Raw genomic sequence first — 21,523 nt, 5'->3', positions numbered from 1 at the left:
GGTGTTTCTTTGAATTGTTGAATTACATACGTTATGTATCCATGTCAGTAGGGCCAGAGTTCACATCAGTAGGGTGTCATACATTATTTCCTTTGCATGGCTTCCAGTAGGGTTTCATCCATGAACTAACAACAATGCCCAAACGACAGGTAACAGGCCATATTCATGGTCCAGTCCTTACATCGGTAAATGAAATTAAACGATTTGCTAAAAACTTCCTGGAGGCTCGGTGGCTGAGTGGTTAAACGCTTGGCTTCCGTAGCTTAGGGTCCTGGGTTCAAATCCTAGTGAAGACAGGGATTTTTAGTTTCAGGATCTTTAGGGCGCCTCTGAGTCCATCCAGCATTAATGGGTACCTGACATTAGTTGGGAAAAGTAAAGACCTTTACACCATCTGCCCCACAGATCGCCAGGTCTGAAAGGGGATCTTTTATTATTTTTTTTAACAAACTACCTCAAACGTACAGAACCTATATCTTAAGTCTTAGATTCTATTTTAAAAGATCGATTATAACATTGCTATTACAATTTCGACTAGAGAAAGTGCTCACCTAAATCAGTAGGACTCAAGGAACAGAACTTTAAGGTTCCATTTTTATCATGTGTAGCCTCCCTTAGATTCAACGAAGAGGAGTTTAAATTATTTAACTTCTCCGATGCTTTTAAAGTAATGGCATAGGTGTTTCCTAAAGTTGTCTCCTGGGAGTGACGGCGTTCACTGGTCATAACTTTTGTGTCGCTAATATTCACTTTTTTGCCTTTTTCTAAAAGAAAAAAGTAAATTAAAAAAAATAATTAAAATTGTATTAGATAAATATAAGGAGGCGCGGTAGCTGAGAGGTAAAGCCGGGGGTCCGGAGTTCGAATCCTGGTGATGACTGGGATTTTTAATTTCGGTATCCTTGGGCGCCTTTGAGTCCACCCAACTCTAACGGGTACCTGACATTTGTTGGGGAAAATAAAAGGCGGTTGGTCCTTGTGCTGGCCACATGACAAAGAAGACCTTTACATCATCCGCCGCATAGATCGCAAGGTCTGAAAGGGGAACTTTACTTTTACTTACTAGATAAATATGAAACAAGCAAATTACAAAACGATACTTTAAAACAACAACATCAAAGCTTTTATTAAGTATATCAAAAACTAATCGATACAATTACGCTCAACATAAGCCCTGTTTTTTTTAAGTATTTTTTATATATTTTTCTTGTTGTATTTATTGCGTAAATGTTAAATGTTGATTTACAATGCACAACTCTAAAACTAATGATATAATAAGCGTACATAAATATATTATAATTATATAGAATAGTTAAGGGTGCTAAAGTACCGTCACAATTTTAGGATGATCTATGCAGTGTTGCTTTAAGGCCTTCAACCTCAACTAGCATATCACCAGAGGCGTAGTAAGCAAAACGTGCGCCCGGGGCAAAAACAAATATTGGCGTCCCCCACCTCTTTTTCCATGAATATCACATAGAAATTAAAGGCTTATAAACAAAAAATAATTGATAAAATATAATACAAATAACCTTAAAATGTTTTACCTAATTAAAATATCTACAATAATTTTACTGGGTTTTTGTTTTGCGCCTCTCAGCATGTGGCGGTCCCCTGAGGATGGCGCCCGGGGCATCGTGCCCCCCTATCACTACGCCTCTGCATATCACTAGATATTATACTAAGGCAAGTGGAACATTAAATAAAAGGTGTATGAAACAACAGCTCTACTAAAAGGTCTTACACTTCATTGTAGGCTAATTCAAAGCTAACAACAAACCATCGGCTTCCAAGTAAAGAAAAGCCATGATTAAAGTTTGATTAGAGATTTAACTCATTAAAACATCTGCTCCAGTGGACTTTTTTTTTTATATAACTTGTAATGTATTGTTTTTATTTTTACAAACTGTTATTAATAATTTGAAAAGAAAAATAAAGGATAAAAGTCACCCTTTCAGACCTTGCGACCTATGGGGGCAATGGGGGCGATCATGTTTCTATGTTAACGAGGGTGTCATATGGCTAGCACAGCGACCAACAGCCTTTACTTTCTTAACATATGCCAGGTACCATTAGAGTTGTGCGGACTCATGTGAGTTCTAAAAAATCGCGAATATCGGATTCCCCAGTATCCCCCGAGACTCGAACTCGGTATCCCTTGGTATGCAAGCCTCAGCCTACACGCCCCCTATGGAAAGAAAAAAGAATATTATTAGATACTACAATCTAATTTCGACTTACAGATTGAATTCATTTACTAAACAACAAATGCATTGATAATAGCAACTTTGGAGTTATAATTTTACAACTAGATCTAGATCTATAAATCTGTCTTTAGTAGGCCTTGGTCGGGCTTAATTTTCTAAGATGTAGATCTACCTTCCAAACTGTATTCGTCAATTTCAAAAATTATTCCGCCATGTCGCTTGACAGGCATGTGTTGATTAATCCAAACAGCTAACCCCATAACGAACAATATGGCTACGCAGCAGACGACTCCGAACATCCACCTCAAGCGGCCCCTGCATGGAAGCGTCATGGTCTACCGGAAGTCCTACAGAAATGGAGATCTGCTGAAATGTAACAAAGGAAATGTTAGAAGATTTAACAGCATTTCACGTCACCCTGCTGGCTCAGATGTGACCAGCACATTTTGACACATCTGGTGCAGATAGGGTGCAGATAGGGTGCAGATAGGGTCGTTGGTTTAATGTTTGTTTTACATGATTCAGATGTTTCTTCGCATTTGAAATTATTACCTCACACAGAAAGGCGAGGGATGGCGGCGTCTCGGCGGGCAGGTTTCGAACCCGGCACCATCGAGATAAAAAGCCATAATAAAATAAAAAGTTGTAATGTTTCACTGCTAGTATAAAGTTAAATGTTTCACCGCTACTATAAAGTTAAATGTTTCACCGCTACTATAAAGTTAAATGTTTCACCGCTACTATAAAGTTAAATGTTTCACCGCTACTAATAAAGTTAAATGTTTCACCGCTACTATAAAGTTAAATGTTTTACCGCTAGTATAAAGTTTGAATGTTTTACCGCTAGTATAAATTTTGAATGTTTCACTGCAATTATAAAGTGTAAATGTTTTACCGCTAGTATAAATTTTGAATGTTTCACTGCAATTATAAAGTGTAAATGTTTTACCGCTAGTATAAAGTTTGAATGTTTCACTGCTAATAAAAAAAGTTGAATGTTTTACAGCTCACATTGAACTATATCTTCATAACTATCAGTTCATTGAATACATATGAATATTACCAATATATTAATAATAACATTTTATTTGCGTTAATAAATATTTTCATTTCAATTTCAGTTAGCGACAAGCAAAGCCGTATCTCCATATTCTGAACTTGGGGTTGTTATCTAAAGCAGGTGTCAACCAACTGGATAAATTATCCACAGTTTGGTAACAATTGGTATTTCTTTGGGGTGTGATGAGGACTTAACTGATAACACACAAAAGTATTTGTACAACGCGAATGCCTTATCAAGATATTTTGATCAATTTTTTTATTTCAACTTCTTGCTCGGAACACTGTATATATGTTGATATAACATTGGACAACGAGACAGTATATTAAACTAAGTTTTTATGCTTAAAGAGACACCTCCCCCCCCCCCCCCACACTTTCGTTTGTGTTCCTTGTTGTCAATCAGTAAGTCTTTCACCCCTCCCTCTTCATGCAGAAACAATGAGGAACATCGAGATTTGACTGGACCGATCCCAATAAAATTTCTTCGCGGAACGTACCAGTGTTGTAGATCACAATGACATTTCTTCGCGGAACGTACCAGTGATGTAGTTTAGAAATGACGAAAGTAGCTGACACATTGGAAGCAAGAAATTCCTTCTCACGGGAAAGGAGGGGGGATGTCTAACTTAAGCTCTTTGTGTATGGGTTTGGTGGCACGGTGGCTGGGGGGGGGGGGGGGGTTAAGCGCTTGGCTTTCGAACCTGGGGTCGAATCCCGGTGAAGACTGGGGTTTTTAATTTCTGGATTTTTATGTCTCCCCTGAGTCCAACCAACTCTAATAGGTACATGTCTTAAGTTGGGGGAAGTTAAGACAGTTGGTCGTTGTGCTGGCCACATGACACCCTCGTTAACCGCTGGCCAAAGGAACAGATGACCTTAACATCATCTGCCCTATAAATCGCAAATTCTGAAAGGGGCACTTTATATGGTAAAGTTTGAGCTATGATATCAAAATAAAATAGACGACTGTAAATACGTTTCTATGCTACTTGTACCCAGGGCCGGATTCAAGTACGTGGAGGCCGCGGGCCAGGAGTTTTGAGGAAGCCACACAAAATTTTAGAAGGCTTTAATAAAGATCCACTTATGAATGAAAATACTTAGGGATCTAAAAGCATGATATGATTTAGAAGAAAGAAATAAAGTTCTTGTAAATTTAATCTTAATTTCCTTTTAATACAAATATTTAATATGCATATTTTAGTTTCAAAAAGTGTATATTTTTTGAGTTTGTGGAGGGTAAGTCCCTTGGTAGACGCACTGTCGTAAATCCGGAGCTGTATTTTTCATTCCGAGCATGCTACTAGAGTACACTTCTTAATCACGACATTTTTGCCAGACGTAAAAATGCAAAAGAAAAAGGTTAGAAAAAAAACTTTATGACCCATCGAAATTCGGATATATTTTTATTTCCTTTATGGAGGCCGCTTTTTTGTTCCGGAGACTTTAGCCCCGCCTGCCCTCCCTTAAAACCGGCCCTGGGTGTGGGTGTCTAACGTTGTTAGCACTTCGTATATGAGGGAGTTTGAGCTACGAAATCAAATTAGATAGCCGCCTGTAATTACGTTTCAATAGCAATTGTAACTTTCTGATAAAAACAGAATAAAAATTTAAAAACAACTTTAATTGACACTATAATTGTCCTTCCGATCTATGGAACAGTTATTGTAAAGGTTTACTGTTTCTTTGGCGACGGTTAACGACTAAGGCTGCTTTAATGATCCGTATGAAACTTCGTTGTGATTACAAGGTCAAGGACTGTTTTCTCAACAATACAAAACAACAACAATAACAACATTCAGATCAATAGAACAGACACAAGCATAGAGAGTTCATTGGCAGACTACACACAGGCGTCGTGGGGGTGCCATGTGAACCACCAACCGATCTCTACTTTTCCCAACTAATGTCAGGTACCTAGTAGAGTAGGGTAAACTCAGGGGCCTCCTAAAAAAAACAGTATTATAAACCTTGTCTTCATCGGGATTCGAACCAGAGAGACCTCTGTGGTTCGGAAGCAAAGCGCTTCACCATTCGGCCACAATCCCAAATTGAGGAAAATGGAAAATGTAGGCATAAATATGAAATAATTAGCTATATAAATTCTTAGATCGAAAACGAGGTCTTGCGCTTATAAACTTCAAAACAAAAAAAAAAAAAAAGACAATTTTTGTTAGACCTATAGATGCTGTCTCTCCCCACATACACACACAAACCACACACCCACACGTGAAGGGCAGGCCGACATATGGAAGTAAGTCTAAGACAGACTGATACAAGACAGACAGACGGACACAAGCACAAAGGCTGTAGTTGTAGGTTAGGTGATTCTACTGTAGATCCTGGAAGATAATTGTAATAATGAAGATAACATCATGTCGGTAATTACCTTAAACCAGGGGTGCCCAAACTACGATCCGTGGGCTACATCCGGCGCGTGACATGGTGCTACCCTCGATACTTTTACCCACAATAGATAAGAAATTTCTATCCACACTAGATAAGAAATTTATACCCACACTAGATAAGAAATTTCTACCCACACTAGATAAGAAATTTCTACCCACAATAGATAAGAAATTTCTACCCACACTAGATAAGAAATTTCTACCCACACTAGATAAGAAATTTCTACCCACACTAGATAAGAAATTTCTACCCACACTAGATAAGAAATTTCTACCCACACTAGATAAGAAATGTCTACCCACACTAGATAAGAAATGTCTACCCACACTAGATAAGAAATTTCTACCCACACTAGATAAGAAATTTCTACCCACACTAGATAAGAAATTTCTACCCACACTAGATAAGAAATTTCTACCCACACTAGATAAGAAATGTCTACCCACACTAGATAAGAAATGTCTACCCACACTAGATAAGAAATTTATACCCACACTAGATAAGAAATTTCTACCCACACTAGATAAGAAATTTCTACCCGCAATAGATTAGAAATTTCTACCCACACTAGATAAGAAATTTCTACCCACAATAGATAAGAAATTTCTACCCGCAATAGATAAGAAATTTCTACCCACACTAGTTAAGAAATTTCTACCCACAGTAGATAAGAAATTTCTACCCACAGTAGATAAGAAATTTCTACCCGCACTAGATAAGAAATTTCTACCCCCACTAGATAAGAAATTTCTAATCACAATAGATAAGAAATTTCTACCCGCAATAGATAATGAAGCCGCAGAGGAGTTCTATTAGACTCTACCATTTGTTGCCGTGATGCCTGTCACAGGCACTTGAGAAATGTAGTATTATGGTCCCACAAGAAGAAAGAGGTTGGCACCACTGTCTTAGACCAGACTTGGTGATATCTCATATTCTCTGTTATCAAATGTCCCATGGGATTCATGCCTATATCAATTAGTCTGTCTGGGGCCTCATATTTTGTCCTTTTAAAACGAAGCACATACAAACTAGCGAATTTAAAATCGTCATTCTATTCAACTTGTGAGACTACAGCTACAAACATAAATACTACGTACATACAGCTTACGCAGATTTGTTTTCTTTCTAACACAGTGGGTGAATGTAATGATACTTCTGAGTATATAGTCAAAAGAAGACGTTATTATATAGTCAAACATGCCCTCGGACCCCTAAATGAAAAGCTACGTAAATTCTATATAAGTAAACAAAACTTGAAAAAAAAAAATTTGTTGAAGAAGTGTTTATTGAGATTATAACTTTTGTTTAAAATAAAATTTAAAAAAATAATTTCGAGTCGGACTCTTTTGTTTGTGATGAGGCTCTTTACGTCCATGAATCCACGTTGTAGCAAACAAGAAGCCGGGAACTTCTTTACAATGACCCCGTAATGCAGAATTTTTGGTATCCTTGGTTAAAGATCCTTGTTTGTAGATATTTCAAGTGAGTATGTTCTCGCGCAAAAGGGTTCAACTCTAAGGCGGGTATATTAGAGGGGGTCCTCAAATCTTCGATTTAGGTCGTCATAGAAGAGTACGTAATAGACATATTAAACAGTAGTGATGGACGAGATGATTCAAGTTATACTATTGGATTAACAGTCTTTTAATTTTAATTGCATACAACTTTCATCTTTCTGAGGACCCTTGTCGGTCGTCTTGCGGATTCCTGGGGTCGCGTACCCCAGTTTGAGAAACACTGGTCTAAAGCCCTATGTAATTAGGCAAGCTATAACGTACCGTCATTAGAAAAACAACAACACTATACTTATTTTTAAGTATGGAGAGTATTGGGGAAAAGCGGTAAAATGTGACGGGAGGATTATGTTATTTGTTACATATGATATTTGTTTTATAAATAAGTATCTTTATTTTGGTAAATCTCGAACAAAGGTGCTATGTACTCTGTATGCTTGCTTGTTCGGATTGGCTGAACCGAGACCAATCTATATAGAAGGCCTGAACACTGACCAATCGTTATAGAAGGCCTGAACACTGACCAATCTATATAGAAGGCCTGAACACTGACCAATCGTTATAGAAGGCCTGAACACTGACCAATCGTTATAGAAGGCCTGCCCACAGACCAATCGGTATAGAAGGCCTGAACACTGACCAATCGTTATGGAAGGCCTGCCCACAGACCAATCGTTATAGAAGGCCTGCCCACAGACCAATCGTTATGGAAGGCCTGCCCACAGACCAATCGTTATAGAAGGCCTGCCCACAGACCAATCGTTATGGAAGGCCTGCCCACAGACCAATCGTTATAGAAGGCCTGCCCACAGACCAATCGTTATAGAAGGCCTGAACACTGACCAATCGTTATGGAAGGCCTGCCCACAGACCAATCGTTAAAGAAGGCCTGCCCACAGACCAATCGTTATAGAAGGCCTGCCCACAGACCAATCGTTATAGAAGGCCTGAACACTGACCAATCGTTATAGAAGGCCTGAACACTGACCAATCATTATGGAAGGCCTGCCCACAGACAAATCGTTATAGAAGGCCTGAACACTGACCAATCGTTATAGAAGGCCTGCCCACAGACCAATCGTTATAGAAGGCCTGAACACTGACCAATCGTTATAGAAGGCCTGAACACTGACCAATCGTTATAGAAGGCCTGCCCACAGACCAATCGTTATAGAAGGCCTGAACACTGACCAATCGTTATAGACGGCCTGAACACTGACCAATCGTTATAGAAGGCATGAACACTGACCAATCGTTATAGAAGGCCTGAACACTGACCAATCGTTATGGAAGGCCTGAACACTGACCTGCAACGTCACAACCTGTGGGCAGTATAGACCAATAGCTCGTTGCCTCGTCACAGGTTTGTACGACATGGCAACGAGCTATTGGTCTAATCTGCCCACAGACTGAGACATTGAAGGTCAGTGTTGAGGCCTTCTATATCGGCTGAATAGGTTCTGATGTAACCCCGAGTAGAGTCATAAGTTTTAAATAAGGTTGAAAGGCAGATAAAAGTCAGTTGAAGTAAAAGCTATGAATGGAGATAGAAGCATGAGACTGAGATACTCATATTTTGATGTTCATTCTAGTTTAGAAAGGTTTTTCTATTTTGTTTAAATTGTCAAACATTTTGTGTTTCTACAAACTTCTACAATAAAGTTGAAAAATTGTAGGCCTTTATATACACTGACAATATACGTTATGTCTATTTTTGTGAAACAGAAAGTTTAGTCTAGTCTTTTTCAAGTTCAGTATTAAGAAAATATTATTCATTCATTTCTTTGGTCTTAACAACAAGTCCTTAATGCAAAGGGAAAGCACATTTTTGCCTACACGCGTTGGCCTGGATGAGGCCAATAGGAAAAGGAATACATGTAGGCCTAGGCCATTGTGTCCCCTTCCTCTAGTTGAACCTGTCTTCCTCCTGCCCACGCCTTGTAGGGAAGAGGATCTTAGCTCATTATTCTACTTCTGTTAAATATATAAAAACTTCTCACTTATTCCTTGTATAGCAGACTGTATTATTCCATTCCGTTACTTGTTCATCACTATTTAATTAAGAGATAAACTGATCATTGAAGTAAATAAAAGTTCCTCTTTCAGAGTTTGCGATCTATAGGGTCACTTGTAGCCCAAGATTAACGAAGGGTCATTTGTAGCCCAAGATTAACGAAGGGTCATTTGTAGCCCAAGATTAACGAAGGGTCATTTGTAGCCCAAGACTAACGAAGGTGTCATGTGATCAGTACAACGACAAACCACCTTTACTTTTCCCACCTTTTACGTTTTCTAATGTTAACTTGGGTGGGCTCAAATCCCGAAATTAAAAAAACCCAGTCTTCACCAGGATTCGAACCCGGGATCCCCAGTTCAGAAGCCAAGCGCTCTACCACTCAGCCACCTGGCCTCACTAGTCACATTTTAAGATCGAGATATCTTCATAGTGATGTCCAAACGCGGACCACATCCAGTCCGTGACGCTTTACTATCCGGCCCTCTAAGATTTTGTCCGCTGGTTTTTCTGGCTGGCTCAGGCAACCCATTCCATTGTCTAATAGCACTAGGGAAGAAGGAGTATTTGTACAAATTTGTCATAGCAAATGGGACGAGGAGTGTGCCTTTATCTTTGTGTCTTTCTGAGTATTTTATTAGATTTTGTTTTTGTATTTGAAGCTTATGGTTCAGTGTATTAGGTATAATTGCTACTTTACTTTTAAGTCTTCTCTCCTGAAGGCTTTCTAAATTTAGTGATTTTACTAAAGGTGTTACTCTAGTCAAATGTGAATATTCGTTTGTTATGAATCTTACTGCTCTATTTTGTGTCTGTTCCAGTTTCTTAATGTTTTCTTGAGTTGAATTCTGTCCTAGGCAAATCCTATTAATTCAAGATCTTTAGAATATAGATCTATGTAACTTAATTCTATTTGATATAGAATTTTGGCTAGACTACCTAGAGTATATTATATTATTATAAATTATATATCTACATCAAGATATTTATATGTTGGCTAGATTCTAGATTAGGCCTACGTCTGGAAATAGTCAAATAGATCTAAATGAAAATATATGTTTGAACTGTTGGGTCTATCACTACACACAAGCTGCAATTTGAAACCTTGCGAAATCTTCCCTAAAACCTTACCTTTGCAGTATGTTCAACGTCAACAAGGCTATCACTTTCAAAGCGTTAAGTTCGACAAAACATAGATCTATTTACTCCCAGACACAACACCCAGAACTAGATCTAGATTTCAAGTCAGTTTTATCCATAAACCTTAATGCGCACTAAACTGTGCAACTTAATCATTGTAAATGTACTAGCTGTTAATCCCGTCCGGATAAAGGAACAAAGAAAATGACTCATTAGACGCTTTCAAAATGCATAATTATTAATAATACTACGTAAATCCGTTGTTGATAGGCAGAAAATAAAATAAAAATAATAAACATACACTAATAACAATAATGTTAATAATAATATCTTTATTATCCTTGAGGCACGTTGTCTTACATTTTCCGTTGCACATAACAAAAATTATAGGAAAAGAAATGTGTGTTCGTACAATAGTTTTCCCTTGCAAACAACAACTTCTGAACATTGTAAAGAAAAGAAATTTGAGCTGGATTGGTCATATTTATCAAAAAGATAAAGGCACATTCCTCGTTCCATATTCTAGGACAAATTTGTACAAAAGCTCCTTCTTCTCTAGTGCTATTGGAGCATGGAATGGGTTGCCTGAGCCAGCCAGGAAAACCAATGACTTGTCAAAATTTAAGTCATTGGTTAACAAGCATGACTAGATTGACCTAGGAACACGCGTAGGATGTAAGTATCTTCTTTTTAAGCTAAAAGGATTCTATAAATAAAAAATCACCCTTTGTGTCAGGATTTTGTGATTTTACCATCACAAAAGAGATACAAGACACCGATAGCAAAGACAAACAGACACAAAAACTCTGTTGTACCCCTGGTAATAAAGCATTAAATAGAAACAATTAGATATAAACTTTTTTACATGTAAATTATGAGTGAGTCTGGTGTGAATGTACACTTTGTTTTTTTTTTCTAGTTACAATGTCTTGTTTGGTGTAATGCACAAATTGTAAGACAAAGTTCCTTACGGACAATAAAGATTATTATTCTTTTTGAAGTAGCGCCTTTATTTTAATAGATAAAATATTTTGAGACATGATCTTATTTTCAAAAATCGTCCTTCAAGGTACAGCGAAGGGGGCACGCAGAATGGGTCATCCAAAGAAAAGCTTGCTGGAAAACGTGATATAATAAACTGATCTTTCTTAATATTCTGCAAAAGGACAGCTGCAGGACAATCTCGGATCAAGTTGAAATTTTGCACAATTATTTCTTTTACCTGACAATACAAGAATCAATAAAAAAAAACAACAATTAGTTCATTAACAATTGGTAATAAATTACTTTGTTTGGTATCTCAAACAAGGGAAAGAAATAGTACTTGACTGAAGTGGTGGTATAAGCTGAATTAGTTCCTTTATATTAGGCTGCCGTCTCAGGCTTAGTGAACACAAACATGAAATAGAAACAATAGAGAACTTTACAATCTTATACAATCTTACATGTTCATAGACTCTATCCTAGTAGAGTGGTTACCGCGTTAGTTTGAGAAGCATGAGAAGGCTTTAGCCCATAAGTTCTAATTCAGGTCGTTAGTTGTAGTTTTTTTTAATAGATTTAAAAAGTGATCACCCAGGTACCCCGTTCTTTCTCTCCTTTTCCAACTGGTCCAAACAAGTGATAGGATCATAACGTATTGAGAACGCTAAAAGCATGAAATTGCGCTATACAAAACAATTTGTAAAAAAAAAAGGTTTTTTTTTTTATTTTGCTAGTTTTGACATTGCTTCAGTTGTTCTCCATGTTTTAAAACCATACAGTACGACCGCCTTGACACTCAAGTCAAAGATTCTTATTTTAGTCTTGTTTGTATGCTAAGCCTAAAACGCCCCTGACGTAGAAGAAAAGAAAATAATAATTAAGGATGGGGGAATAATATCAATGATTTGGGAAGGTCTATCCATCATAGAATTATAATGAGAGCAGAGATGCGTGGCTAATGCTATTAACTTGTTATAGAATTAGCTTTAGTGCCCCTATGATATACCCACCCATTCACAAGGAACTCAGAGAGAGGAGAGGTAGAGAGAGGTGGGTGGAGAAAGAGCTATGAGAGAGAGAGAGCGTATGGTGGTTTCCTGTGAGTTGACTCTGTCATATCACGATGAACTAAAAATAAGTAAGACAACTAAGGGAGAGAATGAATGGAATTTATAGTAAAGGATTACCTCCCCCCACCATCCCCCACCCCCCAGTCCCTCTCAATAGAGCCCCTGTCATTAAACTGTGTGTCAGTTTAAAAAAAAAAGTGTTTTTTTTTATCTTTCTCTCTCTTCACTGTTTTTTTTTTTTTTATTATTATTAAAGATGCTTGTGTGTGCGTGTCTGTGTGTGACTGTGTACGTAGTGTGTCGTAGAGAGGTCAATATTCTCTTCATTACAAAGTTTTTTCAACTCACTGTGTCTGTCTGTCTGTCTAGGTGGAATCTTTTACACGTTTTCAGTTTTCTCAAATTAAAAGTTTGCACAATTATTCATTGTCAATGACAACACATGAAATAATAAAAAAAAAAAATAGCGGTAAAGCGCTTGGCTTCCAACTCGGTGGTCCCTGGTTCGAATCCTGGTTAAGAATGGGATTTTTAATATCAGGATCTTTATGCGCCACTGAGTCCACCCAGCTATAATGGGTACCTTACATAAGTTGGGGAAAAGTAAAAAGGCGGTTGGTCGTTGTTCTGGCTACATGACATCCAAATTAACTGTGGTTCACAGAAACAGATTACCTTTACATTATCTGCCCTATAGACCGCATGGTCCGACAGGGTAACTTTACTTTACTAGTTTAATTAATTAGTGGTTATTAATTAATTTTGTTTTATATAGAAATGTCCCTACGATGCGTAGGGAATTAGGTCGTTCTCTAAAAATTTTACCCTTTAGATTTTTTAGAATGTAAAACGTTCTGTTTTTATAAGGTCTAAAAAGCTCAGTGGCTAGATGTCGGCCTTCCATTCTGGAAGCTCGAGACCGCGAGTTCAAATTCAAACTCCAGCAACTTTTTTTTTTTTAAATGGCTTTGGGAAGAGCAGCAAAGAAACTTCCCAGATAGTCCCCTCCCCAACACACACACACACACATACTCACACACACACACATACACAAACACTGTTTCACAAAAGTGATTGGAATTTAATGCACACGTTTTCTTATAAGCGTGAAAGTTGCGCTATACAAAAACAATTAATAAAACTATTTGCAATCGCACAAATGTATTATTGTTTGTGTAGAAACTGTTGATGTATGAGAAATTAATTACACGATTGATTCAAAATAATTGATGCAAATTCACTCAATACAAGCTTTGCTTTAAAATCTATTTTTTTTTTTGAATATTTTACTAGCCAATTAGGACGGATTCAGTCGTAAAACGAATACGGCTTTTTTCGTAAAAAAAAAGTCTTTCTTCTTGCGGCTATGGAGTCCTGTTTTAGAGAAGTCTTCCTTTTTGCGGCTATAGAGACCTGTTTTAAAGAAGTCTTTCTTCGTACGGCTATAGAGACTTATTTTAGAGAAGTCTTTCTTCTTACGGCTATAGAGACCTGTGTTAGAGAAGTCTTTCTTCTTACGGCTATAGAGACCTGTGTTAGAGAAGTCTTTCTTCTTACGGCTAAAGAGACTTGTTTTAAACAAGAATTGAGGTCTGAAAACATCACACGGGACAGAGACAGTTGGCTGAGCGCTATAAGAACAGCAGAACAGCGCCATCACTTAATGGAATGATAAACAAAATGTTAGTACGAAAGATAACCTGCATTTTGGTACCATACATTCTTATATGCTTGTGGGTCTTGGACGCTGACTGCAGAGCTAGAGAGGAGGATCCTAGCAATGGAATTGAGATGCTACAGAAGGATCCTATGTATCACATTTAAAGACCGCATCACAAACCAAGACATTAGAGACAGGGTTACTGCAGCGATTGGACCCCATGATAACTTGCTAACTATCGTAAAAAAAAAAACGCAAGCTAAAAATCTATGGCCATATTACAAGGTCTTCGTAGTTTTACTATAAGCTATCCCGACAAGACCAACGTCTAATCTTTCGACTCAGGACCGGACACAACAGAATGCGACAACACATGTACCGGAAGCTCAAAATTGGAACCAGTGAAATCTGCCCATGTGGAGTATCACCAGAAAATGCCGACCACGTCCTCCAAAACTGCTCTCTCTACCAAGAGGCCCGTATAAGACATTGGCCCCAAATCACCCCAATAGAAAGAAACATATATGGAGAGCTCCCTGATTTGGAAACCACTGCGCAGTTCATCTCATGTATTGGCCTAGTCATCTGAACACTCCAACATAACAATGAGAACGAAGAAGAAGAAGAAGAAGTAGTTTTGAATAACAAAACCAAATCAAGTCGTCCTGTAGACCTAAGTATTGGTAAATCTAAAAAAAAAAAAAAAGGCTTTCCTGTACAGAGATTGCCTTTACAAATATTAGCGCCATTACACTCAATTCAGTCACGATTCTAACAAGTACTATATGACATACATTCGATACATTTACATTAAATAAGTCAAATGTTTCATTCGATTTTGTAAGGTCTGTTGTGGCCCTCTTAGTCCGGGCCGGACGCAATGAACCCCTTCGCTCCATAGTTGCTACGCCACTGATTCAAACTATAAATCTACTTACCTATGTGAAAACATTTTTATTCTAGAGGTAGACATGTGACTTTTTATGTTTCTTGGGCTCATAACTCAGCTGAGTGTAACGTGGTTATCATATTGGTCAACATTCTTTACTTTCCCCATGATAGGGCATGCTACACCTACTCGGTGTAAGCTGATGTAAATAGCTCTTCCCAAGCCTCGTTTGCTTGCTTTACATGATTCGGATGTTCCTTCAGATTCTGAAGCTAATTACATTGTAGCCCAATTTCCCGCAGGACGAAGGGCGATTGCAGGGGGCAGGGTTTGAATCCGGGACATGGAGACCACTTAACGACAGCCCGGAGCGCAAACCACACGACCAGCCAGCCATTCTACATTATTACTAGGATTGGGAATTTTGAAATGTAGTTCGGCTAGAAACTTTACCACCCGGCTTAATGAAATGAAGAGCGTTGAGGCTGAGTCTGCTGGTCACATAATACCCTCGTCAACCGTGAAACACTGAAAATGATGATCTTTACATCACTTGCCCCATATATTGCCATGTCTGATAGGGGAACTTTCCATTACTTTATTAATGAAATGATTGAAGCAAAAAAAAAAGGACTCTTTAAAAAATTTTTTTGCAAAGATTCGTTAAATTACATTTAATGACTTACCTTTAACGACTTAAAAATGAATCGGTTTCTAGTTCACTAAAACATGTCAATGTTATCCACACAGTACCACCGAATGTATCTAATAGTACATACTGATACTAGTCAATCTCTGACTACATCTGTCCATTTCAGACAATGAAAAGTTTAAAAGGCTTATCTTTTCTAGCAACTTTGATGGTCTTAAAACATAGATCTGCAAGCAATAACCACAAAACATGTTGAATTTTACTAGCCTGAATTTGCCTAAAAATACGAAACTGTAATATCCATTGGAAGATCTCCACTTTTCACACGAATGACATTCTATTTTAATTGTTAATTGTAGGCCTACAATTCTGGTATATGCGAGCCATCCTGTAGTCCCAATAAATGACGCTAAATTCAGCCGTAAACTAAAAAGTATTTGTTCCTAGGCAGGTGGTATGTTGCCTGAATATTTTGCGAGGGGGCCTTCAATCTTATTGTTTTCCCAGTTAAACCCATGTCACGGTACAGTACGGGTAATAAACCAATGTCTACAACGCGCCGCTACAGGTGAAGAAAACCTCAACAGCAGTGCAAGTTATACAGGCTGATTTGTGACTTTGTTAGCAGAAGTTAGCGAGGTTACGGTACGCTATTTTTTTTTTTTTTTTGGAAGGCTCTCACGTGTTAAGATTTGTATACAGACTGAAATAATTAAAGAAAGTCAAAGAATATTTTTGTTGCCTATCATTTATCTCAGAGATTTAAAAAAAAAATACATTAAAAGTTCTAGGAATGTATTAAAATAGACCACATCACAAAGAGGAGATTCGAAACAGGATCGCTATGGCGATTGAGCCCCACGATGACCTGCTGACCACTGTAAAAAAAAAACACAAATTAAAACTTTATGGCCATATCAAGAGGTCCTCATAGCTCACAAAGGTCGTTCTTTAAGAAACAGTACGTTAAAAGAAGAAGAAGAGGCAGACAGAGAATGTGATAGGAAGACAACATTAAAGAATGGAATAACCTGTGATAGATAGAGATTATATTCAAGACAAAATACAGGAAAGTTAAAGATGATCGACTGATCATGTGTGACGCCCCAACGGTTCAACAGTGGGGATGTAAAGTGAGATCTTTTGAAAAAAAATATCTAAAAATGACTTATTGTGTGTTTGAGAGAGAGAGGACGTCTGCCAGCAGTGCATGATGAAGCCGCAGACGATCAGTTAAGTTGCACGTGACAATTGTTCTGCAGCAATGTGACACGTCTCGGAAATGTATCTGACCCTTATATTGAAACAAGTTTGGAATCTCTAAGTTGTTTTGTTATGTTAATGGCAAGATTTCAAAAGCCGTTTTTAAAAATTTGCTAAATAAGAACCTGTCACAGAGAAACAAACGGCACTTTCTTTTGTCTAAAACTTGAAATACCTTAAGTCAAAGCATTTGCCTGTTCTTCTTAGTAGGTTATATGGATGTATTATTGCATTATAGAAACCATAACGTCAGGAGCGGATTTAGACATGAGCTATGGGGGCCCATGTAATCAACATAAAGCATTTGAATTCTTTGCTTATTATTCAAAACAATATTACCGTAGATGAGACAGAAAAATTCCAAGGAAAGCTAGCTGGAGACTTGTTTAAAGTGATTGAAGCTATCACCGACCCTAGACCAATTTCTACCAGTGTCCAGGAAAAATTGTAAATATGGCCAAAATAGTAAGCCTACTGCACTTCATTGTTGTACTAGTCAGACTAGACTAGTAACTAGGATATGAAAATATTGAAATTTAATGGAAATGACCTCTCCTCCTCTGATTAATTAGCCCCGTGCCGGATGTGGGCGTGTAACATTTACCTACGTAAATATACAATGAATGTGCTGAGCTACACACCAACTCTATGTGAGCCTACAGCAAACTAGCTGTTCATTCCAGCTCATGACAAAACAAATTTAACTTAGGCTTCGCTGTGTTTGTAGCTCTTGAGACCAACCATCGACATATACCATAAGCCTATGTATGTGTATGCAGGGCCGACCTTAGATAATTGGAGGCTCTAGGCGAAAAAAATTTGGGGACCCCAAATGAATTAGAAAAATATAAAAAAATAGTAAAAAAAAAAAAATAAAATTAAACACTGTATCTAGTGTACAACGACAACAACATTGGGCACAAATTTCATAATGTTTAGAGTCCTGTGCGACTTAGGTCTTAGGCCCTACCCGGCCGCCTACTTTGCCTATGCCTAAGGCGGCCCTGGATTATGTATCTTATATGCAAGATATGTGCATCACAATTTACACCAACTCTATAAATAGCACAGAGACGAAATAACTAAAAAAATGTAAAGAAAGATGTGAAACAATCTATTTCATTTTAAATGAAAAACAATTTATTATAAAGCTATTTTGCTTAAAAGAACATTGATACAAAAAGCTTAGCAATAGCCTCTTAATAAAACGTTTCCACGTGCAACAATTAGCACCTTTAAATGTTTGGGGAAAAAATATAATCACTACAAAACTTGTGTTGATTCTAAGTGTAAAACATACATATTAAATCTGCGCAATGTATTTCGTGTTTGGTATTAAAAAATGATATAGAAAAACAAAACAAAAATGTGTTGGTGAAGAAGTTATTCTCGCTTTCATTTCTTGCCGGAAATCGGTTTCTTGGGAGCCTCTTCGGCAGGGACGTCAATGTCACATGGCCGCTTGGGCCGGCCGGCTTCCTGCAGGACGGGCGCGTTCTCCACAAACCTCGCCATGGTGTGGTAGGTGAAGGTCGTTGGGTTGGAGTAGGCGGCAAACATTTTCCCCTTGGAGTACATCTTGAAGTAGGGGAGCGAGGTGACACCTTCGGCGTTGCAGAGTTCCTGCTCCTTGACACAGTCCACGGCGGCATACGCGTGGTTCTCTCGCTCAGTGATTTTAGCCGCCTGAAAAAAAAAAACAATACCGGTAGTCAACTCATGATTAATTTGTCTTTATCATTTACAAGCATCAGTACTAAGGGCGGACTGGCTATATGGGCAACCGGGAAAATACCCGATGGGGACGGTACTCAAGTGGGCCGGTGGGGCTGACAAATAGGCAACATTAAATGTCAGTTTCCTGTCAACGTGACTAGCCTCGTCTTACCTTTTGTAAAAGATCTTTACATACTTAATAGTGTAGTACAATATTCGCTTAAACCCATAACCCGTGCTTTTGCGAGTTTTAATTCTCTACACACTAAGAGATTTAGCAAAGAACTTAAGACCTATATATTTTTTATAGTCCTATAGAAGTCGAGCTAGTCGGATAACATGCTCGTGTGAATCTAAAACAGGACCGTGAACTTAAAAATTAGTAATTATTTCTTAATGTTTCTTGATTTTTTTTTCTTTAGTTATACAAACTAGATATATGGGCCTATATGCCTGATTAGGCCCATATAGATCCAAACTTTTGGGCCCAATAAAAATAGGGACGATCTGATCGGAGATTTAAATTTCATTCATCTAATTCGTGATCTAGATTTTACATATAGCTCTAGGCCAAGTTACCAGTTCTAGAAGCGAGGTAGACCATTGGCTTTGGTAGTCGGCTTTAAGCACAACCTAGTATTATACTAAGACCTAGCTTTTAAGCGTCCTTCGAGTGTTTCACAGGGCATTATAGGCCTAATATTTATATCGCTTACTGTGACAAGTTTAGTGATGAACATGTTCCATACCAATAGTAGGCTCTGTTTCAATTCTCAAAACTAAAAGATAAAATCTAGTCTAGTTGACTTGGTAGAATTTAACTCATCGGTTAACATGCATGACTAAATGCATGACGCTTAGTACGTAATCATCTTTTTTTTTTTTTTTTGAAGTAACGTCTGTATTATATAAGATAAGATAAGATATTTCTAGATCTAGATATCGGCTTAGTAATTCGACTAAAGGTCTGGTTTTCTTCAAGTCCCAAATTAAGCCCAATAATAAGGAAGAGTACAGTGTAGTGGCCTATTTATAGTGACTACACACAATCAATTGAAACCTAGACAAGATCATTTTGTTTAAGTTAATTTTGCATAGCTTATAGATCTAGCTTGCTCACAGCGCTACGGTCAAATCTCTTTCGTGGACCAGTTGGAGGATATGTGCCGCCCTTAATTAGCCCTCAGCAAACTCAACTCAAGTCGGGGTTTCAGTCAGGTTACGAGGTTTATAAGAAACATTTTTTTTTTCTAATGACAATACATTTTTAAAATTGCTTTTTCATACTAGATCTACATCTAAGTTTTAATTGCATGCTCACTACGGCCTGGTCTAATCTCTTGTCACACTCTTGTGGATCCGTGGGGAGTTCGGCAATTCGAGTCGGAATCGAACACGAGCCGTATTGATAGGTAGCCATATATGCCACATCCTAACCTAGATCTAGAATCTACATTTTTTTTTCACATTTTCACAAGAGTGTTAGATCTACATCTAAAGATCTATTATAATCTAGGCCTATACTAGAAGATCTCTAATATTCTACAGATCTAGATCCACATCTGGAGTGCAACCTATACAGCGACAACTTACTTTTTAGATCCAGATCTCTATAGATCTATGCCTAAGCCTACATTAAATTGTTAAATATAATAATAATAATTATTATTATCGCTTTTATATAGCGCTACTTTCATGCTTATAGCAAGCTCAGAGCGCTATATATATGGTCCTATCTCATTTGTGGCCCATTAGGCGCTCAGTAAACACAACTCTGCCCAAGCCCCCCTTCATAGTCATACTCATAGGTAGCCAAGCCAAGTTCAGGCCTACTTAACCTATCGACCACGCTTCCCACTAAATCTATCTGAATTCGGAAAGATAGACTAGATCTAGATCTCAAGTCTCAAGATCGAGACCAAAATTTAAATCTAGATAGATCTAGATGCCTAGATCTATGTAAAAATTGTAATGAGCATTTAGTCACTTACTTTCAAAAAGTGCTTCTTGGACCATTCGCACTGAGGTTCCTTGGCGTCATAGAACATAACCAAGGCAACATCCTTGGAAGATAAGAAGTCGAAGAAAACGGACTCTTTCAGACCTTCCACAAGACGAGAGTTGATAAACGGGTCGATGTGGGACGCCGAAGCTTTCTTTGGCTTTTTGGGTTGCTGCACTGGTGGAGCCATGATATTTATCAGTCCAAAAATATCGATTTGTTTTTGTCTTACTTGCACTTGTGTACTTGTCGTTAACCTTCCATACTGTTACATCACATAAACATGAGCTCGTTGCCATAGATACAACTCATTTTTTTTCCGGATGCACTATGAAATTATAGGAATGACGTCATTGTTTTTCACTCCATTGGTTATATACTATTTTATTATGTCTTACTAATTTCTTTTGGTTGTTATTATTGTTTCCTCCGTTCATACAGCTATAAAAATGTATAGGTCACTGTTTAATAGCAAGACTCCTGATTAAAGTTCTAACATTTTCTGAGTGGGGAAGGAAATAACCTAACTAAAACTTGAAGCCGGTTCAAAACCAAGATTTTATAAAAGTACTAGTGTCTAGGACCTATGCTAGATAGACACATGCCTTGAAAAACAGCTAATGACAACAAAAATCATCGACCTTTTCTCTAATTCATCCAATAAATTGCTACCACTTTAGAATCGCCTAGTGGCAGACGACCCTTTGAAAAACGAGAGTTGGCAGATGTGGATGGTTTTCGAAGCCTTTTAGACCCATGGAAGACCTTTTTCATTTTCTCTGATAACCTATTCATGTTCATGCACTGGGCGTTTCCATAAGACCTCCTCATGGGTAATGAGATATTTCTTCGTATTATTATTATCACATCAAACTCATGGACCTGGCTGCATGGCTAAGCCAGATCTATGAGTGTATCCGGGGGGCTCTGTGACACTT

At 37.8% G+C, this 21,523-nt stretch overlaps 2 protein-coding genes across 6 annotated transcripts in view; both read right to left on the bottom strand.

Annotated features, from left to right (window-relative positions):
- Nucleotides 1-16,144, bottom strand: part of LOC106061861 (beta-1,4-galactosyltransferase 4-like) — a 31,749-nt gene extending 15,605 nt beyond the window's left edge. For 2 of the 5 annotated variants that reach the window (XM_013220076.2, XM_056011341.1), the window contains exons 1-3: nt 10,341-10,452; nt 2,380-2,573; nt 552-764 (exon numbers count right to left, since the gene is read on the bottom strand). In XM_013220076.2, coding sequence (XP_013075530.2) covers nt 552-764; nt 2,380-2,539 — 373 coding nt within the window. In that variant the 5' untranslated portion in view covers nt 2,540-2,573; nt 10,341-10,452. Of the gene's footprint in view, nt 1-551; nt 765-2,379; nt 2,574-10,340; nt 10,453-15,638 lie in introns of those variants that run through there. The other 3 variants (XM_056011339.1, XM_056011340.1, XM_013220077.2) reach the window with 3 other exon arrangements.
- Nucleotides 16,145-17,984: 1,840 nt separating this feature from the next.
- Nucleotides 17,985-20,887, bottom strand: LOC106055303 (uncharacterized). The gene is made up of 2 exons (XM_013211507.2): nt 20,575-20,887; nt 17,985-18,553 (listed from the first exon to the last, which is right to left on the bottom strand). Exons 1-2 carry the CDS (start codon nt 20,773-20,775, stop codon nt 18,263-18,265), a joined length of 492 nt encoding a protein of 163 aa, XP_013066961.1. The 5' UTR covers nt 20,776-20,887; the 3' UTR covers nt 17,985-18,262.
- Between the last annotated feature and the right edge of the window lie 636 nt (nt 20,888-21,523).

This window comes from Biomphalaria glabrata, chromosome 14 (assembly GCF_947242115.1).
Source record: "Biomphalaria glabrata chromosome 14, xgBioGlab47.1, whole genome shotgun sequence".
Lineage (NCBI taxonomy): Eukaryota > Metazoa > Mollusca > Gastropoda > Planorbidae > Biomphalaria > Biomphalaria glabrata.
Note: the sequence above shows the minus strand (reverse complement) of the source record. Positions and strands in the feature narration are given on the sequence as shown.

Excerpts from the sequence above, each read along its gene's own strand:
- LOC106055303 (XM_013211507.2), bottom strand. The coding sequence starts at position 20,775 with ATGGCTCCACCAGTGCAGCAACCCAAAAAGCCAAAGAAAGCTTCGGCG. Across the intron at positions 18,554-20,574 it reads CCAAGAAGCACTTTTTGAAA|GCGGCTAAAATCACTGAGCG; the intron begins GTAAGTGACTAA and ends TTTTTTTTTCAG.